Source organism: Recurvomyces mirabilis (assembly GCF_035927965.1).
Source record: "Recurvomyces mirabilis strain CCFEE 5264 chromosome Unknown scaffold_3, whole genome shotgun sequence".
In the NCBI taxonomy this organism is placed as follows: Eukaryota; Fungi; Ascomycota; class Dothideomycetes; order Mycosphaerellales; family Teratosphaeriaceae; genus Recurvomyces; species Recurvomyces mirabilis.
The window spans coordinates 1,098,338-1,109,390 of NW_027041937.1; the positions used below are offsets into that span (position 1 = coordinate 1,098,338).

The following is an 11,053-nucleotide window of genomic DNA, read 5'->3' on the forward strand; positions in this document are numbered from 1 at the left end:
CATCGAGCGTCCTCCACAACAACCTCACCGTCAGGAGCGGACGTGGAGCAGTTCCTGCTCGCATACTACAAGTTCGGATGGTAGGTACTCTTCTCCACGACCCTGCACAAAGCCAGGAGCGTGACGGAGATATGGTGAGGTAATCTTCCCCTTCCAGATCAGGACAGTGATATAGATTTAGAGCGGCCTTTGATATGAGAACTCGCCACTTCCCCTGTGGGATGTCCAGAGAGTCGTTGCCTCCACCTTCTGCTTTCCGTGTGAAGTCAGCCGGAACGGAATATCTATCCTGCCGACATTGTCTCACTGCTCAGCTGCTTCATTCGTGTGCTTTGCATATGCAAGCAACAAGCAAAGATCACAAGTCCAAGAGTGGTATGGTGTGAGAAGCGATCTCGAACAAGTTGGGCCTTAAGATATGGACTCCTTCAACATCTCCTCACTCCGGCAATACATCCCCCAAAACCTCCCCCGCCTACCCACCTGGCCCACGAACCACAACAGCATGAACCCTGAAGACGAGGGCGACGTCGCAGCCTCCCAGACCGACGGGACAAAGACAGATCCACCCTCAGAAACAATGTTCACAATCGAGGATCCCACACCCATATCCTCCGGACCGAAAAGCTACATCGACCTGATCAACGAATGCGACAACTTCCCGTACTATCAAACCAACCCTAAGCTCTTCTTCGCACATATCCACACATACTACGGCCTCTACATCGCTGATTACCCGGAAACGGAGCTCGGATACATTCTTCCCTCAGTAGCAGAAGTGTTCCGCGGTCTACCCGACTGGAAGATTGACGACAAAGACCGGAGTCTTACACTCATCAGTGGCAGCACGGAGGAGGAGAGGAGTATAGTCGTGGCTATGACATGTAAAGCTCTACGGGCGACGAATCATTTCAAGGTACTGAAGGGTTGGAGAAATGAGCTATATCCTGTGTACGGGCCGAACAGAGAGTTGCTCTTCAGCATCGAGCGATCAGCTTGCCCGTTGTTCGGAGTGGTGACTTATGGCTGCCATATGACAGCTTATACACGGAGCCTACGCCAAGCTTTAGCAGACGAGAAGGCCGAAGCAGATGAGCTGAAGATATGGGTACCACGTCGAGCTATCACAAAGCAGACATACGGCGGCATGCTCGACAACAGTGTAGCCGGCGGTATCGCGACTGGCGAGGTCATCTTCGACAGCATGGTTCGGGAATGTGCTGAGGAGGCCTCGCTGGCGGAAGATCTTGTACGGAGTCGAGCCAAGGCCGTCGGGGCAATCACATACTTTCACATTCGGGATGAGCGAGCAGGCGGTGAGACGAGGCTGCTGCAGCCAGAGTGCGAGTACGTGTATGATCTTGAATTGCCAGAGGATGTGGTGCCGAAGCCCAGCGATGACGAGGTGGAGGGCTTCGAACTAATGACCGTGGAGGAGGTCAAAGAGCACCTGAGGCGAGGCGAGTATAAGCCGAATTGTGCTCTTGTGCTCATCGACTTCTTCATCAGACATGGCATCATTCCAGCGGAGGAAGAGGGATATGTGGAGATGGTAGCACGACTGCATCGGAGGTTCGAGTTTCCGACGATCTGAGCATGTGGTAAAAGATCACCCACCCAATGTGGCGTTTGAGATAATTGTTGTTGTTGTATAGATGATACCCAGCTGTGTAGCCGATGTAAATATGCCATGCTCGTCTGCCTTACATCCTCAGCAGTCCTCACGGTCAAAGAACCACTTTTCCAGAACGCCTCGCTAAAGTCATCGACAGTCGTTGAAAGCAGTGTGGCCGCTACTTCTTCAGCAAAAGATACAGGTTGTCGATCCGCAGTGGCGACAGCTTCTTGTACGGCCCATCGAGACAGCACAGCAGTCCGCCGAAAGAGATGTAGACCTTGCTGCAAAAACTGTCAGTAACTCCCACCACTCTTCCAGCATGCATATCATGGACATGAACTCACATATTCCCCCCATCACTCTTATCCTCATGCCTATACACCTTCCCATAACACACATAATCCCACAGATCCGCCAACGTCTGACTATCGTTCTTCCCGCTTGGTCTCCAGCCTTTCTTCTGCACGTCCTCGATCGTGCCGTCAAGATTCAATGTCTGTGCTAGCAGGAGTGTGACGTTCTCGTTTGGTTGGCAGGGATAGAGCTCGCTGTTGACGTCGAGGGTGAGGGAGGTGGTGGCATCGGTGCTCGTTCCTATGAGGCGGGAGACGCGGTCGTAGGGTTGGGTCGCGAGGGAGGTGATTGTGAAGGTTTCTTCGTAGAGTTGCGCGTCGCTTGACATTTTGTGTGGTCACTGGTGGTGGAGGATTGAGAGTGATTTCCTGGCAAGCCTTGATCTCCTTAAGCTTAAATCTTGTTCCAAGTCCGTCTTTGTATGTTGTTATAGCAGATCGCATGGAACAGCCAAATCTTTGACTGAAGTTCGCGAAACGCGACTTTGCGCCGCAAAAACATTGTTCCGATGACGCCAAACTGATCAGCATCCACTTCACTTCCATGTCTACTTTAAACGAGGGATGATCCGCATATAATTGCCCACGGACGATGCGACGGCTTGGCACAACGACATACTGTCCGTGGTAGCAGCTAATAGAGAAGTTCGCCGAGAACATGTTCGGCCTCATCATCTCCGGCCGGCCTGTCGATGCCACACCTCAAGTCTTCTCGGAAGCCCAATACGCTTTTAGGATCGCCCCAACGCCGTCGTTCAGTCATGTAGTTGTCTTCTTACTTCCTGGTGCACAGCTTCCACCTGGTACTGCCGCCTCTGTATACATCCAGATCCCGCCCTCTCAGGAGTTCAAGCTGCTCGGGGGCATAGGACCGGGAAAGGAGTCTGCCATCTTCAAAGTCAGTGGAGTCAAGGCTGGTCCGGCTAATGCTGCCGACGGTGATGACATGGATGCTATGGTCGATGACGCATCTGGTCCGGCCAACAATATGGCAGCTGCATCTGGCGAGATTGTGATCGGCTTGTCCATCGAGCCAGCAGCACAGGTCGAGGCTCAGCTTCTTCAGCTCAAGGGAGCTGCAGCACTATCTGGGCAACAAGTGACAGCTCATCCGTCAAGCGCACTAGTCAGGCTCAATTCTGGTACTGGTGGCAGGATTACGACCAAAGTGCTCGCGCAGAGGATCATCGGCAATGCTTTCGACTTTTTGGCAAGCTTTGGTAGCGACACTGTGCCTCTGAAGGCCTTTCGAGACTGGTGGCTCAAGTTCGAAAAGAAGGTAGACCTGGACCCGAGCTTTCTAGAGCGTCAAGATCAAGGTTGAACAGCCTCAAAAATCTTGCATGGAGCACCCGCGTCATGATGTAGCCGGCGGGTTACGCTTTACAACCAGCAGAAGACATATTACATTCGTCGAAGCGGATCCAGATCGACCGTTGCTGTATGCTAAGAGGTTCTCACAATGCGACATCATGATCACTGCATCAAGGGATCTTCGAAGACAGGAGCAGGAAACGATTGAAGATTTAAATGACGAAATCAATGACAAGCAAGGCAATTGACCTCGTGCCTGATATGGAGCATCCATCCGTGGCCATGAAGGAGGTCAGGTGTTTCCCAGGCGAACAGAGGCGTGATCTTCCGAGAGACCACCTCAAATCACCAAGTTTCTGACGAAGCCATGCATCCTCTGATCGTATTCTCCAGCTCTGCAGCAATTCCAGTATTCCTGCTTACCCGGCGACTTCCTCGCTGGAAAGTCTCAGTTGCGGCCGAAAGCGGCCAGCAAGTGCAACAACTGTCGACCTCGAAAACGTGTGCAGCTGTATGCGCAGGGCGGCTTCCTCTTCGACTCATTCGAGTGACCCATCGCATCGAAGGGTCCCTTTTGGTGTGCAATTGCGATTTCATGACTTTTCTACCTCACACATGGCCAGTGCGCGCTCGCTAGCCAGTCATATCTTCGGCTCCCGACCTTCCTTGAGCGGTAGATAGATATCACTCCACAACTCGCCAGCTTCGCCCACAGTATAGCTCAACTCGACTTCGTGCATACCTGCCTCGTCATCGCCCCCCATCGTTTCCAGCTGACTGAAGATGTGGTCGAGTCCAAGCGCCTTACCTACAGCCTGCGTGGCGGTCGGATCCAGGTCGACATGAACGACATGGATGTGGAAATGATAGTATGTCGGCTGATAATGTATGTAGAATTTCAGCATGTCAGTTTCCACGCCTTCGTACATGCCCGAGACTTGCTGAGCGATCACAGATCGGAGCTTGCGAAGCCATGTCGCATCCTTCTTCTTGAGGTCTCTCACGCTCCAGATGTCTCGTCGTGTAACCAAAGCGAGGAGATGCAGTCCACCCATCGTCTTGCGATCCCAGTTGAGATCAGGTAGAAGGAGATAGTCATCCTTACTGTCTGCCTCTGCAGATCTGTAAAGCACATTCTCCTGCTCAGACTTGCCGTCGATGATGTTGAAGACCCAGTTGAGCCTGCCTTCTTCTCGTCCTCGCTGCATATATGGTCGCACATATTTGGAATAGATCTCCGGTGTCTCGGTCACAAATCTAGCTTTTTGGAAGCTGTATTTCTTGATATGCTTGTCCGTGCAAGGATAAATCAGATTGATCTTGAGATCTGGTGGCGTAGGAAGATCTGCGCTGTTGTCTGGAAGACTGTTCGCAAGGTACCAGCGGTATATATCGTTGTCTCCAAGATTCTGCACATGTACCATCAAACGTCCAAGGGCTGAGAGGTACACTGGATTCGTATCGAATGCGCCTCGTTCAGCTAGGAGGAGTGCTGGCTTGCCTGAGATTGTGCCTTCGAGGATTATGCGGCGGCCTCCTTGGTCTTGATTTAGCAGCTTTGCATACTTGAAGCGTGTGAGCAGCGAATTAGCTGACATCGTATTGGTCATGATAATATAACATGTTTCAATATGTGTTTGTATATCGAGTGGTTCAGGTTGCCAATGGAACGACGAATGCAAGCGTGCCTGAGGTTCGAGCGTTGTACTCTAAATTCAACTTCGCTTGCTTCACCTACCAGCTTTCCACAATCGACCATGGACATAGCACGATGTCTTGAAGATGGTCGCAGTGCAAGATCTTGTCATGGGGACTGGTATGCATTGGCTTGGGTATTCGTGATCACTTGATAGAAGAGCGGGGAGAGATGCAGATGAGAAATGAGGAAAGGGTGAAGACCATTTGTGCTGGGAGGACATACGTCTTGGGTAGATGCATGTAGGGCGATCGCGAAGGGAGAGTGGTATACCTCAGTTGCTGGCTTCACACACTTCAATGATACGCGTCTGCAACTAAATCTACCGATATCTTGGAAGCAATCTGCGCATGCACTAGAGCACTCCCACCGCTCTCACATGAATGCTTCTCAAGACAGTCAATATGCTATATCAGCGTTGCGTAATTGGGCCAGCGAGTCGTTACCGGGCGATGGAAATGGTACGATCGCCATCATACAAGCTGAACAGTTCCAAAAGGATCATCACCATTAGCACCATTGGACACAAGCAAGTCGCAGACTTTCGAACTACCCATCCACAGACACGTCTTCACTCTTTTCAGGTCTCACACCCAAGAATTAAGAAAAGGAATCCCCGCTACCACATTGAATGTGGTAACGAGGTAAGGAAACCGATATCAGCCGAAATCAGCTCACGAGGATGACCTCCCTTAAAGACCGCACATGTACGGCACACGTCTCCCGAAGGAGGAGCCCTTGCTCGTGAGGAGACGTTTGCCTAATTTGCCTTTGTTGATTCAACCCATAAGGGCGCGCAGATCTGCAGGGACTCGAACCCCGAATTTTCCTTGATAGATTCATTCCCTTTCGGGAAGTAAGCAAGGTGCCTTTTCCTGCTGGCCACAGATCCTGTATGGAGGTGATTTGTGAAAGCGGAAGGCTGATCATTTACTATATAGCTTCAATTGCCGCCGAAGATGCGCCGGCAGTTTGGGTATCGGGAGAGTGCAGTGAAGGAGGAGCGGAATGGCTAGGATCTATGCATGCTCCTCATCTTCACTGAACAGTTATCTTCGGCCAAAGGATCACTTCGATCAAGTTGCTATCGGTTCGCAGAGGCGTTCATACAAGATTACACAGCTTTCAGGAGTAGGCCTGCTGTCCTGAGATCACCCGCTATTTGCCACTCATCACGACTACAATACATGCACACTTGGCAGCTCAGAAAAATCCGTTGCGGCCCACGGGAGGAGAAAACAAGCAAGAAAACCATCATGGCTATACAGGCCGAAGGACAGGCTGCGCCTGAGTTCACGGCACTCTCACTGCTCTTTCCCGCTTGAGCATGTCTACGGTGGTAGCAGTCTTACATACTTATTGAGTTGATGTTTGATGCGCAAGTCACGATGCTTCGCACACGTGAAGGGGCGGAATGTCGCTCACAGATCAGCTCAGAAATCACACAAGTATCATGTCTCAAGATAGTACAGATTGTCTCAGGCGTGTCCATCAGATGCACAGCTATGCCCAAATCGATGCATGCTTCCCAATACCGCAGGCACAATTTGAGTTTCAACCAATCAGCATCGTGCAGAAAACGATAGAGTTAGGGTTTGTCTAAGCAATATCATATGCCATAATCATGTCTGGAGGGTCACGAGCTGCATCCTTCTTCGGATGTATCTTGCTTGTAGTATGGGCTGATGCTTCTCGTCTATTAGCGTGGAAAATCTAGCAAGATACGTCCAGCGGTCAGGACATGAGCACATGCGAGAAGCGGTCCATGGCCGGCAGACTTTTATAAATGCTGGAGCTCACCGAACTGCTATCTTTACGCACAGAGCGGACCAATGGTCATGTCTTGTCCAGAGCAGTGATGACGGCTACAGCATCGTTGGAAACGATCGTGACAATTCGCTGTCTTATGCCGAAGGAGTCTGGTAATTGATCTGGATCTACTCCCAACACCTCAACCATGCCCATCATGCTGTCTACCAGCTTGCACAGGCTACACCGCTTACACCCTCTCCTCCATTGGTGGAGCGCTCAAGAGAAGCCGCTCGCGACTTGCCACATTCCTCGTTCCATCTCAGAACTTCAGTCATTTACGTGTACACAGACGGCGCTTTTTCGAGCGCATGGTGGTTAATGGCACATCGACATTATTGCTGTCACTTCCTGTGCTGTGCCACGTTTGTCAAGTGCTCTAGCAGAATTCAGATCCTTCTACCAGAGTTCGTTTCACCCAACAGCATCGCCACTGCCCGCCAACTTCGTCCGCTGCGGCTTCGCTATCGCTGCAGGAATGCTCTTCGCCACATCCATCGCAACTTCAGCTTCGGTAGTATCGTCATCATCGTCCTCGTCGGTGGGCGTAGTCTGAGCAATACCCTCATGCGCCAGCTCCTCTGCCGAGACCTCCTCCAATTCAATTCCCTCCTCCGACTCAGCCTCCTTACCAGGCAAGCAGAACAGATCGTCCGTTCTGGTCTCATCGGGCACAAGATGGTTGCCAAAAGAGGCCTTGTCTTGGCATCCACCAATCTGCCTTCTGAATGATAGTATGACGTCTTCTTTCGCTTTCATCATGGTCGCGATGTCAACTAGCTTCCCTTCATGTGAAAGGTATGGTAGATGTGAGAGCTCAGGCAGATCGCCTTCGAAGGCCAGGGTATGGTGCAGCGGCTGATAGTCTGGGGTCTGACGTTCAGTATGCTCGGCAATAGCAGGCGTCTCGGTGGCGGTCAGGAAAGGCTCATTCGTGGTATCCCTCGTTTCACCAGTGGCCTTCGTGGCCTTCGCCTCATCCTCTGCACGCATAAACTCCTCTGGGAGCTGCGCAAGCTCGTTGTGCACAGTCACAAATGGCACAGAGGGATGCAGCATACTCCAACCTCGTGCTCGCATGAGCTCAAGAAGGTACTCCAGCCACGCTGGCTCTGACTCTGGGATCAGCTTAGCTTTCTTCTCAGCCGTGCCCAAGCGACTAGCCGTCAGCCTTTTCGCTAGGAAGTCGTGGAATATCGACCACTTGTCGCCAAAGATGAGGCTCGCAGCGGCTGAAGGAGCTTGGTACAGGAAAGACGTCTCGTCTGCTTGATTGTACGCCTTCGCGTTCGTGTATTTTCCTGCGCTCATGTCGTGGACACGAGGTGGCACAAAATCCGTACTGGCGTTCAGGAAAGTGGATGGGACGTCGAGTGATACTCCGAGTAGATCAACTGCTTCCCATGCGCCGTATGTGGAGTACTTGTACTCCAGTATTGCATACATGAGATACTGCATGAACAGTGGTCCGACGTCTGCCTGAGTGGAGAGGACCAGAACATGGTTGTTCTCGCGATTCGAAGGGTAGAAAGACTCTACAAAGCGTACAGAGGCCTGCTCGGAGTCAAGATGTGCAGCCGGAATCCGATGGCGCAGAGATAGCAAGCTGCTCTGCCACGGCTCTTCCTCCCTGCCAGGTGGCCAAGCCAAGCGCTCCAAATACCTTTTGGCGAACGGCTCAATAGTCGAGGGAAGCTCCACAGTGAGCTTCGGTATTGCAAAGCCAGAGTACTCCGCGCCCTCCAGACTTCGGATAAGTCTAATCAATCCTCCAGCACTATCTGACGGCGCATGAACAAGGATCTCAATCGTCGGCTTGAACCAATTACTCAAACTACCAGCGTCCAGTCGTGTCATCCAAAGAAATTCCTCATAACGTCCAGTTGGCACCTCAATCAGTGGTCGGTCCATCTCCATAGCCTTGCCACGAATTGCCCTGGTGAAGAACTTGTCTTCCACCTTACTGTCGTCCATGATGATAGCTTGGGGATGCATGAAGTCATTGATATGTTTCATAGCGCCAGCCACTGCGACCTCAGCACGTTTGTCAGTACTGTACTCATTGTAGTCGCCTCTTGCATCATGAAAAAACACGGAACATTCGTTCCTGTCCACGCTGTTGACTTCCAGGATGTCATCTAGCGGCAGAGAGTCACGTCCGAGGAAAGCAATATGCACGTAATTCCTGTCCCACTTTGCCATCTCGCAAGCCATCGGAATCAGATTCGCTGCACTATGAAGGGATGAGACCGCGTATAGCACGTTCCGGTTTTGCGGTCTGCTTCCCATTGTCCTCGTGATTTCGTGCAGAGTAGCTGCGAGCCGGTAGAACTTGATCTGGCCATCGAAGTAATGCTTGCTGCTCTCCTCGTCGTCCGCAGATACCACTGGCCGAGGTGGTGCTCCAGTAGGCTCAAGCTTCACGCCACCACCAATCCCTCCCGACCTCAAAGCAGATGGAGCAGACCTCCTCCGACGAACGGATCCAATGTTGCCAGCCAGATGTATATATGCCAAATACAGCAACGCCGCAATGGCAACTATGGAGAACAACCTCCTCTTCCTCCATCGCCAAGGCTGTGAAAAGCTGTTCGAGGCCGACAGTCGCTTCGACTTAAAGTCATCGTCCCGCTTGCCCAGCTCTTCATCTTTGCTGAACACGCGGGCATGGGTGTGCATTTCGCGATCCAATGATGCTGCTCGAGTCTGTGGGCGCAAGGTGCCTGCTAGCCTGGATCATGAGTGTCGCATGGTGGGTCTCTGAGGAGCACGCGAACGAGCGACTAGGGTGAGTGCGTGCGAGAAGCAGTTTGTGGCAGTGGTGGACGTCACGAGAAAGAAAGTAATGGAGTGGTTGTCGCGGGTGCAGGGAGCATTCGCTCGCACCTGCGCTAGCGGCGATAAGCTTTCGAGCTAATCTGTGGTTTGTACATAAATAAAATCATTTACGTTTCCAGAATTGATATGACCGAATTGAGAGTATGGTATCGCTGAAGTTATGCGTGGAAGTGTTGGCATACTCATAAGGAGAACAATGTGGCAGATCGTTTCCTTAGAAGGGGAAACAATATGAGCACGTGAGTCTATTTCGATCATGACATTGAGCTTGACTGTGGTTCACGCATATCTACATACAATATGTACAAATCCTCTTTCTACACCATATTTGCAGCCAGAGGCCAAGTCAGACAACACTACTTCGTCCTCACCTGCTTAAGCTTCCCAGGACTATGCACAAACTGCGTCGCATACGCCTTGGGGATAATCCTCCTCTCATTGGGCTCCTGGACAAAATACTCATAACCCTGCTTATTCGCAAAGTTGACCGCATCCTCCTTGCTCGCAAAGTTCAAGTGCGTGCCTTGCATGAAGTCGCCGGAGGATTGCCAGCCCATGAGTGGGTTCTCCCAGCGGTGGCCTTTGCTTAGGACGTCCCAGTCCATGCGCCACTGGTGGCTGTGCCAGTTGCCGGATTGTGTGGCGGTTTTGGCTGGGCGGTAGATGCTGGGTAGGTTTGTTAGTACGTAGAGCAGGAGTTGTGTGAGGAGATTAGATACCGGACTGTGCGTGCTTGCAAGTCGATAGGTGCTCCAGAGAGCACTGCAGCTGGTGTGTTCAGACCTTCCTCACTGCCATCCATGACACGCATCGGTACTGGCGAGAATGAGCTAGCCATACGTTAGTTGGGCTGCACCATTGTCTCATGCATGAATGTTCGCCTCACGATGTCCTGTAGTCTGCCTGCACGCTGTAATCCGGATGTCTCGCCTGTCCTTCACCTGGACCCTCCTTCCTCACCATCTGCCATGTCGAAGGTCTTCCTGCTCTCTCGGCCGGTGGCTCTGATGAGGATGTTGGTGGTCTCCTCTCCTCGGTTGTCCCGACCTTGTTAGGCAGGGAAGACTCGTTGCGCTGCTGGAGCACAACTTGCGTGCGTCGGGAGAAAGCTGGTCGAGAGGCTATACGTAGGGAGTTTGCTGCTCTGTTGATTGATGCCATGTTGGGGTTGTAGTCCTAATGTAAACAGTGGCCGTAGAAACATTGGACTTGTGTTGGAGAGGTGGTGATGAGGCGCTCGGACGTCAAGCTCGGGTGAAGCCGTCGCATTGACTTGCAGGAAAGCAGTTCACCTCCGGACAGCAGTATCACCACTCTAGAACCACAATCAGCGATCATGGTCTCCTCACTCGTCCCCCCGAAGGTGTGTACACCGCTTCCAATATTCACATGATATGCTGACGCTGAGCTTTTAGGTCGCCTCGC

The 11,053-nt window shown here is 51.8% G+C and overlaps 6 protein-coding genes across 6 annotated transcripts; 2 read left to right on the top strand and 4 right to left on the bottom strand.

Annotated features, from left to right (window-relative positions):
- Window positions 1-505: 505 nt before the first annotated feature.
- LTS14_001750 (uncharacterized protein) lies at window positions 506-1,594 on the top strand (the record flags this gene model as incomplete). The annotated part of the gene is made up of 2 exons (XM_064834458.1): window positions 506-1,316; window positions 1,341-1,594. 2 exons carry the CDS (start codon window positions 506-508, stop codon window positions 1,592-1,594), a joined length of 1,065 nt encoding a protein of 354 aa, XP_064698322.1.
- Window positions 1,595-1,793: 199 nt separating this feature from the next.
- On the bottom strand, window positions 1,794-2,300 carry PRP22_2 (DEAH-box ATP-dependent RNA helicase prp22; the record flags this gene model as incomplete). The annotated part of the gene is made up of 2 exons (XM_064834459.1): window positions 1,794-1,899; window positions 1,963-2,300. 2 exons carry the CDS (start codon window positions 2,298-2,300, stop codon window positions 1,794-1,796), a joined length of 444 nt encoding a protein of 147 aa, XP_064698323.1.
- Window positions 2,301-2,629: 329 nt separating this feature from the next.
- On the top strand, window positions 2,630-3,533 carry LTS14_001752 (uncharacterized protein; the record flags this gene model as incomplete). Its single annotated transcript, XM_064834460.1, has 2 exons — window positions 2,630-3,250; window positions 3,276-3,533. The coding sequence occupies 2 exons, from the start codon at window positions 2,630-2,632 to the stop codon at window positions 3,531-3,533; spliced, it is 879 nt and encodes a 292-aa protein (XP_064698324.1).
- Window positions 3,534-3,926: 393 nt separating this feature from the next.
- On the bottom strand, window positions 3,927-4,883 carry LTS14_001753 (uncharacterized protein; the record flags this gene model as incomplete). The annotated part of the gene is made up of 1 exon (XM_064834461.1): window positions 3,927-4,883. One exon carries the CDS (start codon window positions 4,881-4,883, stop codon window positions 3,927-3,929), a length of 957 nt encoding a protein of 318 aa, XP_064698325.1.
- A 2,321-nt stretch (window positions 4,884-7,204) lies between these two features.
- On the bottom strand, window positions 7,205-9,469 carry LTS14_001754 (uncharacterized protein; the record flags this gene model as incomplete). Its single annotated transcript, XM_064834462.1, has 1 exon — window positions 7,205-9,469. The coding sequence occupies one exon, from the start codon at window positions 9,467-9,469 to the stop codon at window positions 7,205-7,207; it is 2,265 nt and encodes a 754-aa protein (XP_064698326.1).
- A 515-nt stretch (window positions 9,470-9,984) lies between these two features.
- Window positions 9,985-10,789, bottom strand: NdufS4 (ndufs4 NADH dehydrogenase Fe-S protein subunit; the record flags this gene model as incomplete). The annotated part of the gene is made up of 3 exons (XM_064834463.1): window positions 9,985-10,294; window positions 10,348-10,458; window positions 10,515-10,789. 3 exons carry the CDS (start codon window positions 10,787-10,789, stop codon window positions 9,985-9,987), a joined length of 696 nt encoding a protein of 231 aa, XP_064698327.1.
- Between the last annotated feature and the right edge of the window lie 264 nt (window positions 10,790-11,053).